The sequence below is a fragment of the Salvelinus fontinalis genome, chromosome 33, assembly GCF_029448725.1.
Source record: "Salvelinus fontinalis isolate EN_2023a chromosome 33, ASM2944872v1, whole genome shotgun sequence".
Taxonomy (NCBI): domain Eukaryota; kingdom Metazoa; phylum Chordata; class Actinopteri; order Salmoniformes; family Salmonidae; genus Salvelinus; species Salvelinus fontinalis.
In genome coordinates, this window is record NC_074697.1 from 36,010,764 (window position 1) to 36,032,744 (window position 21,981).

Genomic DNA, 21,981 nt, shown 5'->3' on the forward strand with positions numbered 1-21,981 from the left:
AGTGTATGTAAACTTCCTACTTCAACTGTATACCGCTCAAGTCATTACCACAAGCCCTTTCTCCCCAATCAAGGTGCCACCAACCTCCTGTGGAGTGAACATATATTTAAGAATTAAGCAGAAACAGACGGGCCAGGTAATTACCGCAAATGCCAGATGGGTCATTCATTTAGCTCAGTGGCCAGTCTAAAAAGTTTGCAAGCGTAGAGATAGATATAGGACTCAAGTGGCCAAAAGTCACTAGAGTAGTAACTGGGTGGGACTTCCTATGGGTTAAGGAAGGATCACATAATTCCATACAGGTCACCAGGAGGGATTAGCCAATGCATTAAACGTATGAACAAACATTACATAACTGCAGGTGGCAATAAATATCCAAACTTGGCTTCATACCTGTTAAAAAAACTCGTAGAAGTAGAAGAAGGAAATGGACTACTTCAAAATGGAGTATGGCGCTTCCAGTGATCTTATAGACGCCATATAGAGCCCCACAGGGAGGTGTCATACTGTGGTACTCTTTTGGGACAGATACAATGATATGATGTCCATCTAAGTCTATGTTTGTAACAAACTGATGTGTCTTTAGATGAAGTGCAGTTGAGTGTGGAATTGGGCTGATCTTCCTCATTGTACATGAATCTCTTTTAAAAAATGCATTTGAAGTATTTTAATTTACACTAAATAATGCAATCTTTTATTCAGTGTAGCATGACTAAATTAATAAACAACTGTTTGATCAAGAAAATGGATTCATCCCTTTTATTTTACAGGAAATTATTTGTGTATTTTACTTGCTAATTCAAATTTCATCTAAATATCAAAAGGATCTGCTAGAACTGTCACTTCTAGAAGAATACTTTATTGCCCATTTGTTGAAACAGAATTTATTACATCATTTTACTTTGTCCCCAACCCCCCTGAAACACACATACATGTCCATTGACATGCTAGAAGAACATACGGTCAGTGACACAGCAGCATCACTGATTTGACTTTACTACAGTAAAATACATTTAAAGGAAATGCAGAAGAATTCACAGAAATAGAATGCAATACCAAGGAGAAACAAGAGATTAGGTTGATGATCAAAACAAATGTATAAGCATTCAGTTCTGGCAGATGATCCTGTCAGACCTGAGATTCAAACCGGCAACCCTGTCTTGCTGCTGTACTTTCTAAAGTCATAATTGGTACCAGTTTAGGTTCAGATTTTTGATGAGAAAAATCAAGAGAGTTCGGAAAGATTCTTCTTATAATTTTTGTAATACATGTCCTGACCTTCTTGGTCCTAATACCATATATGATAGGGTGTACCAGTGGTGGGAAAAGAATGAACTATACTGATATTAATAGATTCACCTCCTTGCTAACTGTGCTGTGCCTGTTGTAAACAACAGGAAAAGGAGGCCTGTAGAGAAGTTGATGAAAGTGATCAAGTGGGGAGCACACGTATTTAAAGCCTTCTTTCGTGACTCCTTTGAGGCTTTAATATTTTGACATATGAGAGCACAACTAACACAAAAGGTAAAACCACTAGACTTGATATGGTCCATATACAGTACCATACAGGCTGCTCAGCGCACTTTCAAAACAGGAGTTGAACAACCGCTTAGTCATCACAAAAAAGCATAGAATGTTTCCTGCACAAAGGGAGCCTTGAAGTGATAAACATTTGAAAAGAGTTATGGGAATAAAATATACCAAGGCTGACAATATCTCCACTTTAGAAAGGGTCATAATGTTCTGATATCGAAATGGCTTACAAATGGGGACATACCTGTCATAAGCCATGACTGCTAGAATAACATGAGGACATGTTACATATACATTGCAGAAATGTATATGTAACGGTGGGCCAAGAGACCAGAGGTGGCAGAACAGGTTGGGTTGTAGGGTTTTCCCAAAGATCCCTGTTAGCATCTGTTTAAGCCCAACCTGAAGGTAGGGAGGGCAGCGCCCCTTGATGCTCTGTAGTTATGCAGTTAACTAGCTAATATGACACAAAACATTCTGTTACAATACAATATAAACTTGATGCTTTACAATAATCATTGGTCTACAGAGACATTATGGCAAAATTATACATATTTGTACAGTCAATGATAGCAACTATAAGTAACAAAACACAATTCAATATTACAAAAATAATCAGTTTATGTTTTAGCGTAAAGTCCTAGTACCTTGTTACAAGCATGCCTGATTTTAACCATCCTAACGCCATACATTAAAGGATTGAAAAGTGGTGGACATATCAGAAAATAAACTAATAAAATAGTGCGAAGTATAGGTGGAAGAACTGCAGTTTCATATCTGCCTTGTAGAATCACAAATAAACAGCCAAAGGAGAAGTTCAGCAAAGAGGCTATATGTGGCGTACAGGTATTAAATGCTTTCTGTTTCATCTCTTTAGAAGACTTTAAACATATTTGTAGAATTCTTACATATGAGTATATGGTAGGAAATATAGTACAGGAAAAAGATATCACAGTGACAACAAAACCCCATATGTTATTCAGCATAGTATTTGAACAGGCAAGCTTGACTACCGAGTAGTTGTCACAATACACTCTGTCTAGAACGTTACCACAAAAGTGCAGTCGCAAACTCAGGGAGATAATGATGGCGTTGATGATAAAAGAATACACCCAGGGCAGTAGGATTAAGCCACAAATTATTTTAGGTGTCATAATATTGTTATACTGTAGAGGATAACAAATAGAGATGTACCTGTCATAGGACATAACTGCTAAATTACAAAATTCTGTTATAGCATATGTGTACAACACATAAATCTGGAGGTAACAATAAAGAAGGGAAATATCATGTGTGTCAGACAGCAAGTAAAACATGAGAGCAGGAAACAAACCAGTGCTCCCATACAACTGATTAACAAACAAAGCACATAGAAACAGATACATGGGTTCATGAAGGCTTCTTTCAATGCAGATAACTCCAATAAGCAAAGCATTGGCAAGAATGATGACAAAATATATTACAGTCACTAGAGCAAAGTAGAAGTACTTCAATTGTCCGATATCACCGTATGCAGCAAGCCTAAAGATCTCGTAGTGAGTAGAGTTTTCCATGGTCCTGGGAGTTGGTAAAGATGTGCTGTCAATGTTTGAAGAAGAGGAGCAAATCCTCCTACTGTAGCTTAAATAAATATTAAAATCATGAAATCATAAACATCAAACAACCTAAATTGACAATTCATTGATTTGTTAATTCAGAGACACATTTGCTCACATCTATACTCACCAATACAGACAGCTTTAGATTCTTCTGGTAAAATAATTAATTGCCTAAATCAAACAATATTATACTTTGTATCCGGAACGCATGTCACAATGAAATGGAAAATAATGAATTGATTACCTGTAAAGTGTGCTAAATCCAACATTTTGACAGACCATTTCTAATCCATGATGAACTGCTTAAACTCCTCAAACGATTCCTATGCTTATATATATTTTTAAAAAACACCTGCCATGGTGTAATATGCAAGTGTACACCAATACCTGGGGAAAATTAGATATTCTCAGAGGCAAGGAAACCGTCCAGAGAAAAACAGACACCATTTTGTAACACAGGCCCTCTAGGGAGGAGGTGCAAAGACTTTCTTAAATTCTATACAAACTACAGTAACTCATAGAGAAAAGTAGATTACACAGTACAACTGATGTGAAATGACTAGCTTGTTGGCAGTGCGATCTATTGTTCAATCGGTGATGTCACTCTTTCTGAGACCTAGAAGTAGTTGTTTCCCTTGCTCTGCAAGGGCCGTGGCTTTTGTGGACTGACAGGTAACGATGCTTCGTGGGTGACGGTTCTTGATGTGGTCAGAGGGTCCCTGGTTTTAGCCCAGGTTGGTGCAAGGCAGGGGATGGAAGCAATACTGTTACAGTACACATGGTAAGAGTGTCACATTCTGACCATAGTTATTTTGTGTTTTCTTTGTTTTAGTGTTGGTCAGGACGTGAGCTGAGTGGGCATTCTATGTTGTGTGTCTAGTTTTCACGTTTCTATGTTTGGCCTGATATGGTTTTCAATCAGAGGCAGGTGTTAGTCATTGTCTCTGATTGGGAACCATATTTAGGTTGCCTGTTTTGTGTTGGGGTTTGTGGGTGGTTGTCTTCTGTCTTTGTGTTCTATGCACCAGATAGGACTGTTTCGGTTTTGCCACATTTGTTATTTTGTATTTTGTAGTGTTCATGGTTTTGTCGTTATTAAACATGATGAACACTAACTACGCTGCGTCTTGGTCCGATCCCTGCTACACCTCCTCTTCAGACGAAGAGGAGGAAATCTGCCGTTACAAAGAGGGACATTCTTAAATAAAGAAAGTAATTTGGTAGGCTTTGTTAGTTGCCTATGATGCTGTTAAAACAATGTATGATCGTGGAGTACAGGAAATGGAGGGCCGAACACTCCCCCATTCTCATAGATGTGGCTAAAGTGGAGCAGGTTGAGAGCTTCAAGTTCCTTGGTGTCCACATCAGAAACAAACAAACATTGTCCAAAAACACACCAAGACAGTCGTGAAGAGGGCACGACAATGCCTATTCCCCCTCAGGAGACTGAAAAGATTTGGCATGGATCCTCAGATCCTCAAAAGGTTCTACAGCTGCACCATCGAGAGCATCCTGACCGGTTGCATCACCGCCATCACGGCCCATTACATCACTGGGGCCAAGCTTCCTGTTATCCAGGACCTCTAAACCACGCGGTGTCAGAGGAAGTTCCTAAAAATTGCCAAAGACTCCAGCCACCTTAGTCATAGACTGTTCTCTCTGCTACCGCACGACAAGCGATACCGAAGCTCCAAGTCTAGGTCCAAAATAATTTATAACTGCTACTACCCCCAAGCCATAAGACTCCTGAACAGCTTATCAAATGGCTACCTGGACTATTTGTATAGAACCCCCCCCCCCCCCCCCCCCCTTTATGCTGCTGCTACTCGCTGTTTATTATCCATGCATAGTCACTTTACCCCTACCTATATGTACAAACTAACCAGTACTCCTGCACATTGACTTGATACCGGTGGCCTCATTATTATTTCCACCCAATACAACGGATCTGATCCCAGCCGGCGACCCTATGCGACGCCGTAAAAGGGGCAAACGTAGCGGTTTCCTGGTCAGGCTTCGGAGACGGGCACATCGCGCTCCACTCCCTAGCATACTACTCGCCAATGTCCAGTCTCTTGACAATAAGGTTGATGAAATCCGAGCACGGGTAACATTCCAGAGGGACATCAGAGATTGTAACGTTCTCTGCTTCACGGAAATATGGCTAACTCAAGAGACGCTAACGTAGTCGGTGCAGCCAGCTGGTTTCTTCACGCATCGCGCCGACAGAAACATACATCTTTCTGGTAAGAAGAGGGGCGGGGGGGTATGCCTTATGATTAACGAGACTTGGTGTGATCATAACAACATACAGGAACTCAAGTCATTCTGTTCACCTGATCTAGAACTCCTCACAATCAAATGTCGACCGCATTATCTACCAAGGGAATTCTCTTCGATTATAATCACAGCCGTATATATCCTCCCCCCCCCCCAAGCAGACACAACGATGGCCCTGAACGAACTTTATCTGACTCTTTGTAAACTGGAAACCACACACCCTGAGGCTGCATTCATCGTAGCTGGGGATTTTAACAAGGCCAATCTGAAAACAAAACTCCCTAAATTCTATCAGCATATCGATTGTGCTACCAGGGCTGGTAAAACCTTGGATCATTGTTACACTAATTTCCGCGACGCATATAAGGCCCTCCCCCGCCCTCCTTGCGGAAAAGCTGACCACGACTCCATTTTGTTGCTTCCAGCCTACAAACAGAAACTAAAACAACAAGCTCCAGCGCTCAGGTCTGTTCAACGCTGGTCCGACCAATCTGATTCCACGCTTCAAGACTGCTTCGATCACGCGGATTGGAATATGTTCCGCATTGCGTCCAACAACAACATTGACGAGTATGCTGATTCGGTGAGCGAGTTCATTAGAAAGTGCATTGACGATGTCGTACCCACAGCAACGATTAAAACATTCCCAAACCAGAAACCGTGGATTGACGGCAGGATTCGCGTGAAACTGAAAGCGCGAACCACTGCTTTTAACCAGAGCAAGGTGACCGGAAACATGACCGAATACAAACAGTGTAGCTATTCTCTCCGCAAGGCAATCAAACTAGCTAAGTCCCAGTACAGAGACAAAATTGAGTCGCAATTCAACAGCTCAGACACAAGAGGTATGTGGCAGGGTCTACAGTCAATCACGGATTACAAAAAGAAAACCAGCCCCATCGCGGACCAGGATGTCTTGCTCCCAGACAGGCTTAATAACTTTTTTGCTCGCTTTGAGGACAATACAGTGCCACTGACACGGCCCGCTACCAAAACCTGCGGGCTCTCCTTCACTGCAGCCGAGGTGAGTAAAACATTTAAACGTGTTAACCCTCGCAAGGCTGCAGGCCCAGACGGCATTCCCAGCCGCGTCCTCAGAGCATGTGCAGACCAGCTGGCTGGTGTGTTTACGGACATATTCAATCAATCCTTATCCCAGTCTGCTGTTCCCACATCCTTCAAGAGGGCAACCATTGTTCCTGTTACCAAGAAAGCTAAGCTAACTGAGCTAAACGACTACCGCCCCGTAGCACTCACTTCCGTCATCATGAAGTGCTTTGAGAGACTAGTCAAGGACCATATCACCTCCACCCTACCGGACACCCTAGACCCACTCCAATTTGCTTACCGACCCAATAGGTCCACAGACGACGCAATCGCAACCACACTGCACACTGCCCTAACCCATCTGGACAAGAGGAATACCTATGTGAGAATGCTGTTCATCAACTACAGCTCAGCATTTAACACCATAGTACCCTCCAAACTCGTCATCAAGCTCGAGACCCTGGGTCTCGACCCCGCCCTGTGGAACTGGGTCCTGGACTTCCTGACGGGCCGCCCCCAGGTGGTGAGTGTAGGTAACAACATCTCCACCCCGCTGATCCTCAACACTAGGGCCCCACAAGGGTGCGTTCTGAGCCCTCTCCTGTACTCCCTGTTCACCCACGACTGCGTGGCCATGCACGCCTCCAACTCAATCATCAAGTTTGCGGATGACACTACAGTGGTAGGCTTGATTGCCAACAACGACGAGACGGCCTACAGGGAGGAGGTGAGGGCCCTCGGAGTGTGGTGTCAGGAAAATAACCTCACACTCAACGTCAACAAAACAAAGGAGATGATTGTGGACTTCAGGAAACAGCAGAGGGAGCACACCCATATCCCCATCGACGGGACAGTAGTGGAGAATGTGGAAAGTTTTAAGTTCCTCGGTGTACACATCACGGACAAACTGAATTGGTCCACCCACACAGACAGCGTTGTGAAGAAGGCGCAGCAGCGCCTCTTCAACCTCAGGAGGCTGAAGAAATTCGGCTTGTCACCAAAAGCACTCACAAACTTCTACAGATGCACAATCGAGAGCATCCTGTCGGGCTGTATCACCGCCTGGTACGGCAACTGCTCCGCCCACAACCGTAAGGCTCTCCAGAGGGTAGTGAGGTCTGCACAACGCATCACCGGGGGCAAACTACCTGCCCTCCAGGACACCTACACCACCCGATGTCACAGGAAGGCCATAAAGATCATCAAGGACAACAACCACCCAAGCCACTGCCTGTTCACCTCGCTATCATCCAGAAGGCGAGGTCAGTACAGGTGCATCAAAGCAGGGACCGAGAGACTGAAAAACAGCTTCTATCTCAAGGCCATCAGACTGTTAAACAGCCACCACTAACATTTAGCGGCCGCTGCCAACATACTGACTCAACTCCAGCCACTTTAATAATGGGAATTGATGGAAATTATGTAAAAATGTACCACTAGCCACTTTAAACAATGCCACTTAATATAATGTTTACATACCCTACATTACTCATCTCATATGTATATGTATATACAGTACTCTTGTAATACATGTATCACTAGCCACTTTAATCTATGCCACTTTATGTTTACATACCCTACATTACTCATCTCATATGTATATACTGTACTCTATACCATCTACTGCATCTTGCCTATGCCGTTCTGTACCATCACTCATTCATATATGTTTATGTACATATTCTTTATCCCTTTACACTTGTGTGTATAAGGTAGTAGTTGTGGAATTGTTAGGTTAGATTACTTGTTGGTTATTACTGCATTGTCGGAACTAGAAGCACAAGCATTCGCTACACTCACATTAACATCTGCTAACCATGTGTATGTGACAAATAAAATTTGATTTGATTTGATTTATTGTTATTTTACTGTTGCCCTTTTATTTTTTACTTTAGTTCATTTAGTTAATATTTTTAACTCTTATTTTTCTTAAAACTGCATTGTTGGTTTAGGGCTTGTAAGCAAGAATTTCACGGTAAGGTCTTCATCTGTTTTATTCTGCGCATGTGACAAATACAATTGTATTTTATTTGATGTGTTGGGACCCTCTAGCCTGTAGAAGAAGTATGTGACATCTTCAACGGGCTGTGTAGGCAATGCTATCAGCTCTCACATTAAGCTTCCAGGAGTTGGTGTGCTATGTACTGTGTATAATAAATAAATAATTCAGTCAAACCAGTCCAAAGCCTCTGACAAAGGGAAGGTTGCCCGGACGCAGATCTACTCCTGGACCAAAACACACTGTCAATGGATTCTCCATTGAGGATTTTTTATTCTATTTATTCTATGACCAGTCTTAATCTGGGTCCTGTAATTCAGCCCTTAGTCTTGTGCCCGACCACTGTAGGGAGGTATCTGGGTACTGTTGAGGGGCTACCTTGCCAGCTATAGTCTGAATGAGGGTGCAACACAACAGTCTGAGGAGAGGTCATTATTGGTAGCCTGGCCCCAGATCTATTTGTGCTATCATTCTAGCTCCTTGTCATGTTTGGCATGACAAGGGGTGGACTAATAGCACAAACATACTGGTACCCAGAATACACAGTTAGGGCACTGTCGTTTTTCCTGACCATTTGATCTAACCAGGGAAAACATAGAATAACTCAGCAGCCTGAGTCCTAGCTATAGTCTATAGGGAATAGGGAATATATATAGGGAAAAGGGTACCATTTAGGATGCAATCAAGACCAGCCGTGCCTCTCCCGGAGCCCCTCAGGTCTCAACAGGTTAATAGCTACATTAGTTGGTTACGAGGGAAAAAGGCAATATAGTGGACTAATGACCTGGCACCTAATGACTAATAAACATGTTTATTATGCTTTCCCCATGGAAAAGTATGAATGGAGTACATGAACAACGTGTCTTATACATAAACTCAGCAAAAAAAGACCCTCTTTCAAAGATAATTCGTAAAAATCCACAGATCTTCATTGTAAAGGGTTTAAACACTGTTTCACATACTTGTTCAATGAACCATAAACAATTAATGAACATGCACCTGTGGAATGGTCGTTAAGACACTAACAGCTTACAGACGGTAGGCAATTAAGGTCACAGTTATGAAAACTTAGGACACTAAAGAGGCTTTTCTACTGACTCTGAAAAACACCAAAAGAAAGATGCCCAGGGTCCCTGCTTATCTGCGTGAACATGCCTTAGGCATGCTGCAAGGAGGCATGAGGACTGCAGATGTGGCCAGGGCAATAAATTGCAATGTCCGTACTGTGAGACGCCTAAGACAGCGCTACAGGGAGACAGCTGATCGTCCTTGCAGTGGTAAACCATGTGTAACAACGCCTGCACAGGATCGGTACATCCAAACATCACACCTGCGGGACAGGTACAGGATGGCAACAACAACTGCCCGAGCTACATCAGGAATGCACAATCCCCCCATCAGTGCTCAGACTGTAAGGCAGGTCCTCACCAAACATCACCGACAACAATGTCACCTATGGGCACAAACTCACCATCGTTGGACCAGACAGAACTGGCAAAAAGTGGTCTTTACTGACGAGTTGCGGTTTTGTCTCACCAGGGGTGATGGTCAGATTCGCGTTTATCGTTGAAGGAATGAGCGTTACAACGAGTTCTGTACTCTGGAGCGGGATCAATTTGGGGGTGGAGGGTCCGTCATGGTCTGGGACGGTGTGTCACAGCATCATCAGACTGAACTTGTTGTCATTGCAGGCAATCTCAACGATGTGCGTTACAGGGAAGACATCCTCCTCCCTCATGTGGTACCCTTCCTGCAGGCTCATCCTGACATGACCCTCCAGCATGACAATGCCACCAGCCATACTGCTCGTTCTGTGCGTGATTTCCTGCAAGACAGGAATGTCAGTGTTCTGCCATGGCAAGCGAAGAGCCCGGATCTCAATCCCATTGAGCATGCCTGGGACCTGTTGGATCGGAGGGTGAGGGCTAGGGCCATTCCCCCCAGAAATGTCTGGGAACTTGCAGGTGCCTTGGTGTAAGTGTGGAGTAACATCTCACAGCAAGAACTGGCAAATCCATGAGGAGGAGATGCACTGCAGTACTTAATGTACTTACTGACTGTTACTTTTATTTTGACCCCCCCACTACCCCTTTGTTCAGGGACACATTATTCAATTTCTGTTGGTCACATGTCTGTGGAACTTGTTCAGTTTTTGTCTCCGTTGTTGAATCTTGTTATGTTCATACAAATATTTACACATGTTAAGTTTGCTGAAAATAAACGCAGTTGACAGTGAGTGGACGATTCTTTTTTTGCTGAGTTTACATCATCATGACCTTTACTGGATTATTTTATTCTGGGTCAAACATATCTCACAGTGATCCCAGAAAAAAAAGGTATCTAGTCCTCTGATTTCTCAATTGAAAACAAAATATATACAGTGTATTTCTTATTATAAAGGAATAACCTGGACATTTTCAGGAAATAATGAACTATCCAAATTTGAAAACAGGTTTTCAGAGGAAAACCAAAGCTAGTCATCTGTCAGATAGCTGGCACAGAGGTATTATGTTACATTGAACAGTTGGCCCTGAGAAAACAATACATGCATTTAGTTGGATTTCATGGTATAGTATTTCTCTAGATTTCTCCCTCAAATTGTCACACAATCACCAAGCTTGGATATAACTTACATTGCTCATTACTGATGGATGTAATAATAGTAGTGTCAGGTAGCCTAGTGGTTGGAGTTTTGGACCAGTAATTGAAAGGTCGCTGGTACGAATATTTGCAATGACAAGGTGAAGGTATATAACCCTAATTACTGCTTTGGCTGACCCAGTAAAACAACACATTTCACTGCATCTATCCTGTGATGTGACAATAAAACATCTTATTTCTTTATGGTGGGCTTAGGGGCTTAGCTTACCTTTTACACATTTAAATCCATTTATCACTGTTGTCAATTGATCCTGAAAGTCGTGCATATCTTATGTAAGAAATTCAAAGTCATGAACTTCTGTTTTTTTAAATATGTTTTTATTTAAATAATCATTGTATTGCATTATACAGGACTTATCTCAAAGTGTATAAAATAAAATATAAACTTGATAATGTATAATGTACATTGTACATTGATAATGTATTTTTTAAGACAAACTAGAAGAAGAATATTTTATTTTCTGCACTGAGATTGTTGTATAATGAGTCATATACTGTGTGTGTGTGTGTATATATATATATAGAAACATGACATCAAAATGTAGGATGAAAGGAAGGCCAGCCGATAGAGATGAGTCTTAAGGCCTGCTTTCAAGGCCCCAACAGTCTGAGCAGCCCTGAGATTGTCAGGAAGGGAGTTCCAAAGGCGGGTGCTTGGTAGTTAAAGGCATGTCCCCTATTGTGCGGAGCCAGGTGCTAGGGGCGAGGAGCAGTTTGGCGTGGCTTGAACGTAGAGTGAGTGGAGGTTCATAGGGGGAGAGTAAGTTTGACAGGTCAGTGGGTCCAATGCCATTTAGGGCTTTGTAGACGACAAGTCAATTTTGTGAACGATAGGTATCCAATGGAGACCAGCAAGAGAATTACAGCAAGTAAATGGCAATATTTCACAAATCAGCAAATGTTTTACATGTCTGATTTTCACCATCCTCACCCCATTCATTATTGCAACTAGCCTATAAATAACAAAAACACACACGTGACATCACCTAAATGTAACAATCAGGACAGAAAAGGTCACACTAATGTTTAGCTTATGTTTTAGGGTACAGACCTACAGGTAGTATGTTTTTACAAGCCTGTCTGATTTTAGCCATCCTAACTCCATACACAAGAGGATTAAAAAGTGGCTGGCACATCAGAAAGTACACTGATAAAATAGTGTGAAGTACAGTTGGAACATTTCTCATAGGCCTATCAAATCTACTCTGGAGCAGATTTAAGAAACAGCCGAAAGAGAAGTTGAGCAGCGAGGCCAGGTGAGGAGTACAGGTGCTGAAAGCTTTCTGTCTGGTCTCAATGGAAGATTTCAAACAAATAGTCAGAATCTTAATATAAGAAAACAAAATAGTAATTAAAGGGACGGCGACAGACAAAACAAGACTGTAGAGTCCATAGATGTTATTAATTGTTGTGTCTGAAGTTGAACAAGCAAGTTTCACTACCAGGTAGTTGTCACAGTACACTTTGTCTATAACGTTCCCACACAATTTCAAACGAATAGTTAAAGACAGTGTTATGATGCTTTTTGCAAAAGGGTACAACCATATTATACAAATTAAAAAACCCACCCTGTTGGGTGTCATGAGGACATTATACTGTAGTGGATAACATATAGCAAGGTACCTGTCATAGGACATGGCTGATAAATTGCAGAATTCCATAGATCCATATGTGTACATGCAAAAGATCTGTAGGTAACAGTACACAGTGGAAACTGAATGGGCATCTGAAACCAAATGAGTCATAAGAGCAGGAAACAAAGCAGTGCTCCCATACAACTCATTCACAAACAAACTGCACAGAAACAGATACATGGGTTCATGAAGGCTTCTCTCCATACATATAACCACAATAAGCACTGTGTTCGTAAAAACTATGGAGACGTATAACACAGTTATTATAATGAAATAGAAGTACTTTAAGTGTCCACTGTCACTATATCCAGCTAGTATAAATGATTTGAATTGTGTTGAGTTTTCCATTTTCCTAATAGTACTTATATAAATATTTGTAGATATGTTTGGTTCACAAGACAAGGATAACAGTGTCTATCACTTGAAACTATCAATCTCTTATTGACATCTCATAACTGCCACATTCTTAGAATTGCTCCAAAAAAATCAGATTCTGCATTATTGCCACAGAACCTGTTACGTGGCTGTCATGGACATTGAGTAGAACAAACAGCACACTTAATTCATCCCGAGTGTAGTTCACTAATATTATATATTATACAAATACAATTGACAAACCTTCTTAGCTTACCGGTCTTTGCTCTACTGTTACACTTACAAACACTCCCATCATATTGTGTAAATCAAACAGGAGGCTAGTCGTGCTGACTATCTCCCCCTCTGATTTTATTACTGTATAAAGAAACACCAATAAAAATATGTATATATACACATACATATATATATGAATAACAGGATGTAAGTCTAGATCACCTGGTATCTTTTTCCAGATTGCATTGGTGTAGACAGGCCTTCTGTATGGTTTGTGTCGGTGGGCTATTCCACACTAAACTACTGTCATATCACTGACCTTTTATACCCTTTAAAGGAAGAAAAAAAACAATATACAGCAGTGTGTTTTCTTGAACTCCAATGACACCAATAATTAAATTGTCATGGTGTGACTCTCAGCCTCTAGTGGGTGGTTAGGCTAGTGCAGTGTCGGCTTGGCCAATAAGCGGCATAAGCAGTCACTTAGTTTCTCTCTGTGTGTGTGTGTGTGTGTGTGTGTGTGTGTGTGTGTGTGTGTGTGTGTGTGTGTGTGTGTGTGTGTGTGTGTGTGTGTGTGTGTGTGTGTGTGTGTGTGTGTGTGTGTGTGTGTGTGTGTGTGTGTGTGTGTGTGTGTGTGTGTGTGTGTGTGTGTGTGTGTGTGTAAGGGAGTTGGAGGAGTCCAGGTCTGCCTTTCTGCAATTAGTACTTTCCTAAGTCATGAACAAAAATATGATTAAACAAATATATCATGGCTTCTTGCATCATTAAACAATTCATTGATATTTAGAATACACTGCACATGCACAATTACAAAGCAGATGCATAAGACGTAGATATCGTTACAACAATGTCTTCATTTACTTTCACCTGACAAGGGGCTCTCCAAGGCTCGGAACACATTCCTAGCCAGTGTGTTGAAGTCAGTGATCAAGCAGCTCCTGGATGACCTTTCAGAGGACAAGGTGCTGAACGATGAAGAGACAGAATCAGTGACGGAGGAGAACAGCACTAGGGCAGAGCAGGCACGATGCCTTATCGATATGGTGCGGAAGAAAGGGAGCAAAGCCAGTGAGAAGATGATTGCCAGAGTTCAGGAGAGAGATCCTGGACTTTATGACAAATTGGCTCCCAGGCAGCCTGCTCAGATGAGTGAGTGAAACTGATACACCATTCAGAAAACGTCTTTCACAGTCCCAAACTTCTCTTCGATTTGATAAGAGTTAGTAAGGACTTGTATCATGCTGTATTTTCCCAGCAGCACCATCATCAACCCAGTTATCACAGCAGGAGGAGCGGCCAGGGTCCTCTGTCCTCACCCCTAGCGACTTTAAAATCCTTCAAATCTGTTAGCTTAAGCTAAAGATATGAGGTTTTTTGCATGGGCTGCGTCTAAATCTTCTCACGAAAATAATACAAACTATTTTGACCACTCTATGGAAAGGGGAGACTCTCACGATGGTGTTCTTTGTTTTTCTCTACAACACATTTGCACATGCACATTTGTGGCCTGCTGGAGGTCATTTTGCAGGGCGCTGGCAGTACACCTCCTTGCACAAAGGCGGAGGTACCGGTCCTGCTGCTTGGTTGTTGCCCTCCTACGGCCTCCTCCACGTCTCCTGATGTACTGACCTGTCTCCTGGTAGCGCCTGCATGCTCTTGACACTACGCTGACAGACACAGAAAACCTTTTTGCCACAGTTCGCATTGATGTGCCATCCTGGATGAACTGCACTACCTGAGCCACTTGGGGGGGTTGTGGACTCCGTCTCATGCTACCACTAGAGTGAGAGCACCGCCAGCATTTAAAGGTGACCAAAACATCCGCCAGGAAGCATAGGAACTGAGAAGTGGTCTGTGGTCACCACCTGCAGAATCACTCCTGTTTTGGGGGGTGTCTTGCTAATGCCTATAATTTCCACCTTTTGTCTATTCCATTTGCACAACAGCATGTGAAATTTATTGTCAATCAGTGTTGCTTCCTAAGTGGACAGTTTGATTTCACAGAAGTGTGATTGACTTGGAGTTACATTGTGTTGTTTAAGTGTTCCCTTTATTTTTTTGAGCAGTGTATTTTTCAGAAATGTTTTATGATGAGTAATTAGGTATTTGACGTTGGTGCCTGTAATTATTATGGCTGCTTTCGGTGCAATTTCTGTTTGTAGCTGCAATGTAAACTATGATTTATACCTGAAATATGCAAATTTTTCTAACAAAACATATGCTATACAATAAATATGTTATCAGACTGTCATCTGATGAAGTTGTTTCTTGGTTAGTGGCTATTTATATCTTTATTTGGTCGAATTTGTGATAGCTACTGATGGAGTAAAAAACTGTTGGAGTAAAAAAAAGTGGTGTCTTTTGCTAACGTGGTTAGCTAATAGATTTACATATTGTGTCTTCCCTGTAAAACATTTTAAAAATCGGACATGTTGGCTGGATTCACAAGATGTGTACCTTTCATATGCTGTATTGGACTTGTTAATGTGTGAAAGTTAAATATTTTAAAAAATATATATATTTTGAATTTCGCGCCCTGCACTTGAGCTGGCTGTTGTCATAAGTGTACCGACGTCGGGCTTGCAGCCAGAAGAAGTTAAACAGAACTCATTTGGCAGCACACTTTCTGACCAGGAAGTGGAAAGTCTGAAAATTATGCTCTGTTCAAGGGCCTGCCTATCAATGGGCATGACACGTATGAGTATACATGCACGTCATACACCTTCCCCAGGGTGTCAAGATGCAGTGAGAGAAGAAATGGAGTGATTATCTTGGTCTGAGATGGAATACATCCTCATGGAATGACGTGTCCCCCATTTTATGTTTTCAGGAAGGCATGAAGTTGGTTCTGGATTTGCCATCGGAATAGCTGTCGTTATAGCCGATTACTATATCCGGCTTTGATTTTATTTGATACATGTGACCATATCATCGTAAAGTATGTTTTTTCAATATAGTTTTATTCGATTTTTGAAATTTATTCGGGACGTTAGGCGCGTTGCGTTGTGTGCCTTTGTTCAGAAAGGAGAGCTTCAAGCCACTTGGCCAGTGTGCTGGCTAATTGAAGAGGGAAAAACGATGTTCTGAATCCAAACAACGACTGTTCTGGACAAAGGACCCCTTGTCCAACATTCTGATGGAAGATCAGCAAAAGTAAGAAACATTTTATGATGCTATTTCATATATCTGTCGAACTGTATACTAGTAGTTTTGCGCCCCGGTTTTGGCCACTCTCTTGCTATAACATAAGCCTTATGTCGTAATGAAGATATTTTTAGAATTCTAACACTGCGATTGCATTAAGAACTAGTGTTACTATCATTTCCTATACAACATGTATTTTTTTGTAATGTTTATGAATTGCTATTTGGTCATAATAGGTGAGAGTCTAATAGAAATATCCGCACATTCTGGGAAAAAGAAGCTACATTAGCATAATGGATAACCACTGATTTCCGCTCTAAATATGCACATTTTCGACCAAAACATAAGTGTATGTATAACCTGATGTTATAGGACTGTCATCTGAGGAAGGTTTATGAAGGTTAGTGAAAATTATTATCTTTTGCTGGTTTATTTGCTAACGCTAACGTGCCTATTGCTATCGCTAACGTGCCTTGATGAATGAATGCGGTTGTGTGTAGGCTATTGTAGTAAGCTAATATAATGCTATATTGTGTTTTCGCTGTAAAACACTTAAAAAATCTGAAATATTGGCTGGATTCACAAGATGCTTGTCTTTCATTTCTGTACACGATGCATTTTTCAGAAATGTTTTATGATGAGTATTTAGGTATTCCACGTTGGTCTCTATATTTACTCTGGCTGCTTCGGTGCTATTTTTGACGGTAGCTGTGATGGTAGCTGCAATGTAAAACTGATTTATACCTCAAATATGCACATTTTTCGAACAAAACATAGATTTATTGTGTAACATGTTATAAGACTGTCATCTGATGAAGTTGTTTCTTGGTTAGTTTGGTTGGTTCTTGGTTAGTTAGGTTAGCTTTGTGCATGCTACCTGTGCTGTGAAAAATGTCTGTCCTTCTTTGTATTTGGTGGTGAGCTAACATAAATATACGTGCTGTTTTCGCTGTAAAACATTTAAAAAATCGGACATGTTGACTGGATTCACAAAATGTGTATCTTTCATTTGCTGTATTGGACTTGTTAATGTGTGAAAGTTAAATATTTCAAAAAAATATTGTTTGAATTCCGCGCTCTGCCTTTTCAGTGGAATGTGGGAGGAGTTCCGCTAGCGGAACGCCTGGGCTAGACAGGTTAAGGTTGGGGTTAGGTATTCGGGTTTTCAGTGTGGTTAAGGTTTAAATGAAGACCCAAAAGCATATATATTTTAAATTTCGCGCCCTACAATTGAGCTGGCTGTTGTCATAAGTGTACCGACATCGGGCTTGCAGCCAGAAGAAGTTAAGAGGAGGCCACGGAAGCGGGGATTAATAATGGTGGAGTGGGTGCCACGTCCAGCGCCAGAGCCGCCACCGTGGACAGATGCCCACCCAGACCCTCCCTTATAGGTTCAGATTTTGCGGCCGGAGTCCGCACCTTGGGGGAGGGGGGGGGGGGGGGGGTACTGTCACGTTCCTGACCTTATTTCCTTTGTTTAGTCTTTGTTTAGTTGGTCAGGACGTGAGCTGGGTGGGCATTCTATGTTTTGTGTTTCTATGTTGGGTTTGTTGTTTGGTCTAATATGGTTCTCAATCAGAGGCAGGTGTTTGTCATTGTCTCTGATTGGGAACCATATTAAGGTAGCCTGTTTTCACTGTTTGTTTGTGGGTGATTGTTTCCTGTCTTTGTGTTCTGCACCAGATAGGACTGTTTTCGGGTTTTCACATTTATTGTTTTGTTGCTTGTAGTGTTCACGTTATATTCTTTATTAATTTAAATCATGTTGAACACTAGCCGCGCTGCGTTTTGGTCCTCTCCTTCATCCCAGGAAGAAAGCCGTTACAGTACATCTAATCACCTGAACATCTAATCAAATGGCTACCCAGGCTATTTGCATTGCCCCCCCTTATTTTAACCACTGCTACTCTCTGTTGTTATCATCTATGCATAGTCACTTTAATAACTCTACTTACATGTGCATAATACCTCAATTACCTCGACTAACCGGTGTCCCCAGACATTGATTTTGTACCGGTACCCCTCTGTACAGTTGAAGTCGGAAGTTTACATACACTTAGGTTGGAGTCACTAAAACTTGTTTTTCAGCCACTGCACAAATGTCTTGATAACAAACCACAGTTTTGGCAAGTCGGTTAGGACATCTACTTTGTGAATGACACAACAGATTCCAACAATTGTTTACAGACAGATTATTTCACCTATAATTCACTGTATCACAATTCCAGGGAGTCAGAAGTTTACATACACTAAGGTGACTGTGCCTTTAAACAGCTTGGAAAATACCAGGAAATTGTGTAATGGCTTTATAATCTTCTCACAGGCTAATTGACATCATTTGAGTCAATTGGAGGTGTACCTGTGGATGTATTTCAAGGCCTACCTTCAAACTCAGTGCCTCTTTGCTTGACATCATGGGAAAATAAAAATAATCAGCCCTCAGAAAACATTGTAGACCTCCACAAGTCTGGTTCATCCTTGGGAGCAATTTCCAAATGCCTGAAGGTACCACATTCTTCTGTACAAACAATAGTATGTAAGTATAAACACAATGGGACCACGCAGCCGTCATACCATTCAGGTAGGAGACGCGTTCTGTCTCCTAGAGATGAATGTACTTTGGTGTGAAGGGTGCAAATCAATCGCAGAACAACAGCAAAGAACCTTGTGAAGATGCCGGAGGAAACAGGTACAAAAGTATTTATATCCACAGTTAAATAAGTCCTATATCGACATAACCTGATAAGCCGCTCAGCAAGGAAAAGGCTACTACTCCAAACCGCCTTTAAAAAGACAGACTGCAGTTTGCAATTGCACATGGGGACAAATATCGTACTTTTTGGAGAAATGTCCTCTGGTCTGATGAAACAAAAATAGAACTGTTTGGCCATAATGACCATCATTATGTTTGGAGGAAAAAGGGGGATGCTTGCAAGCCGAAGAACACCATCCCAACCATGAAGCACAGGTGGTGCTTTGCTGCAGGAGGGACTGGTGCACTTCACAAAATAGATGGCATCATGAGGAGGAAATTATGTGGATATATTGAAGCAACTGTCACGACTTCTTCCGAAGTCGGTCCCTCTCCTTGTTTGGGCGGCGTTCGGCGGTCACCGGGTCTTCTAGCCATCGCCGATCCACCTTTCATTTTCCATTTGTTTTGTCTTAGTCTTACACACCTGGTTTCACTCACCCAATTACCTGTTTATTATTTAACCCTCTGTTCCCTATGTTTGTTTGTGAGTGATTGTTCTTTGTATATCGGTCCGTTATTGTGGGCTCATAATATTCGCCTTGTATTTTGAGTAAAGTACGTTGATTACTCATCTCTGCTGTCCTGCGCATGACTCTCTACACCAGCTACACACAGGACCCTATTACAAGTAGACTATTACTTCAAGCTGCTCTTTAGATTCTGATTTAGTTTAATTTATTTGCACAAATTTTAACAGGTGAAATAGATAGTGAAAAAGTTAAACATGGTTTATAAAGAATTTACAGGTGAGGTGAAAAGCCTGAAATTACTATTAAAACAATTGTTTACTTTAGCAATTTTTACAAACAACACAGTACAAGAGAGGGTAGACAAGGGACAGCAACATAGAATATTGAGGGCAGACAAGAGAGACAGCAACAGTTGACACATAGAAAGTGATGGAGAGAGGAAAAGGAGGGGTGAGCCCACAGTAGGCTATCACTTAAAGCTGCTCTATGGATTCTAATTACTGCACTGACTGAGTGAGTGAGTGAGTGAGTGAGTGAGTGAGTGAGTGAGTGAGTGAGTGAGTGAGTACTGTGGGATTCTTTAATCAATTTGGCTCATTGGAAAGGTCAGAGTCTGTTTGAAGTTGTTTTTGGCAATACACTGAAGATGTATGTTTTCCAGAGTAGAGAGTGTTCCAGAGTAGCAAGACCCGCAGTAGCAACTGTAATTGAGTACTGGCAGTGTTTGTCTGCTGTTGCAGGTGGGAAGGTGCAAGTTACCTGAAAAATATCTAATCTCTCAATGTTCTAATCTCTCAATGTTAACATCAAAGTGCACCAAATTCATGCATTTGACTGTTGAAATTCCTTATTTATTGGTGGGGGAAAATTCCCCTGAACCTCCCTACTGGCTTTAGAATGAGCCCACAACGTCTTTCGAATCCTAGAACCGCCCCTGATTAATATCACTTGTAATGTGTAATTGCTCCGGGGTTGCCATGGCAGACCCTGTCCTTGACACTCTCACTATATTATTATTATTCATTAAACCATATGTGGATTACAATTTTTTTTTACAAATACCCACCTGGAGTCATGAGTAATAAATATAATTTGAATGCATCAGGGACCTCTCCTCTCATCAATGGAAATGCGTATCCAACCAACCTGCATTGTTGTGGCTATAGAAGTGGCTTTTAGAATCTAGGAACCTTAGCAACTAAACTGTCTGTATTTTCTATTCTCTTAGCAGATCAAGACCGGAGAGTGAAAATAATTTTACATAATCTTGACCATATCAGTATTTTCTCTCTCAGGTCACAGGTCAACATAATATGATCAACAATGTGTTTGGAGTACCTTTCTGGTGCAGCGAACTTCTTGTTAGGCCCAGTTTGATATGGTTGCATCATTCATATCAGACCAGTCTGAAGGGAAACCATTAAGCCTAATAACATTTTGTACCTCCCTGGGACTAACCCTTCAATTGGTCTAACGAGAGACAGCAATCATGGGCTACCTCTGTTTTTGTTTCAGCTTCCCTGGTCTCACAGGTTGCTAAATAGTTGTCAAGGGAATTGAAAGATACAGTGGACTAATGACCTGTTTTGTGAAGACTGATGGCCAAATAGAGTAAACGTGTTTTCTTGCTCAATTGACCAGCTTCTACATACCCTAACAAAATCAAATCAAAGTGTATTTGTCATGTGCTCCGAATACAACAGCTGTAGACCTTGCAGTGAAATGATTACTTACTGGCTCTAAACAACAGTGCAATTTTTAAGAAAAAATTTGATAATAGGTGAACAATAGATAAGTAAAGAAATAAAAAACAACAGTAAAAAGAGTAAAAAATAACAGTAACGAGGCTATATACAGTAGCGAGGCAATAACAGTAGCGAGGCTATATACAGGCACTGGTTAGTCGGGCTAATTGAGGTAGTATGTACATGTAGGTATGGTTAAAGTGACTATGCATATACACTGCTCAAAAAAATAAAGGGAACACTTAAACAACACAATGTAACTCCAATTCAATCACACTTCTGTGAAATCAAACTGTCCATCATTTGCATATTGGTGAAATCAGCAATCAGACAATAGCTTTAAGTAAATCAATCAAAAACCTTTATTAATGCAATTGCAGACAGATGTTGACAACGGGAATATAGCATGCATGTTTCTGAGTAAGTTCTGCAAAATAGGAAAGGGTCCAAGTTGCTTTAATATGTTTGCAGTCAACCCCTAGTGATGTAACTGCCTATGTCAACACCTTCTACTCATGAGACCA

The 21,981-nt window shown here is 41.4% G+C and overlaps 1 protein-coding gene and 2 pseudogenes across 1 annotated transcript; all 3 read right to left on the reverse strand.

Moving 5' to 3' along the window:
• Positions 1–1,128: 1,128 nt before the first annotated feature.
• On the reverse strand, positions 1,129–1,920 carry LOC129831590 (olfactory receptor 52E8-like; annotated as a pseudogene).
• Positions 1,921–2,153: 233 nt separating this feature from the next.
• On the reverse strand, positions 2,154–3,086 carry LOC129831544 (olfactory receptor 11A1-like). The gene has a single exon (XM_055894907.1). The coding sequence runs from the start codon at positions 3,084–3,086 to the stop codon at positions 2,154–2,156; it is 933 nt and encodes a 310-aa protein (XP_055750882.1).
• A 9,127-nt stretch (positions 3,087–12,213) lies between these two features.
• Positions 12,214–13,100, reverse strand: LOC129831545 (olfactory receptor 11A1-like; annotated as a pseudogene).
• Between the last annotated feature and the right edge of the window lie 8,881 nt (positions 13,101–21,981).

Coding starts and splice junctions, on each gene's coding strand:
- LOC129831544 (XM_055894907.1), bottom strand. CDS start 3,086: ATGGAAAACTCTACTCACTACGAGATCTTTAGGCTTGCTGCATACGGT.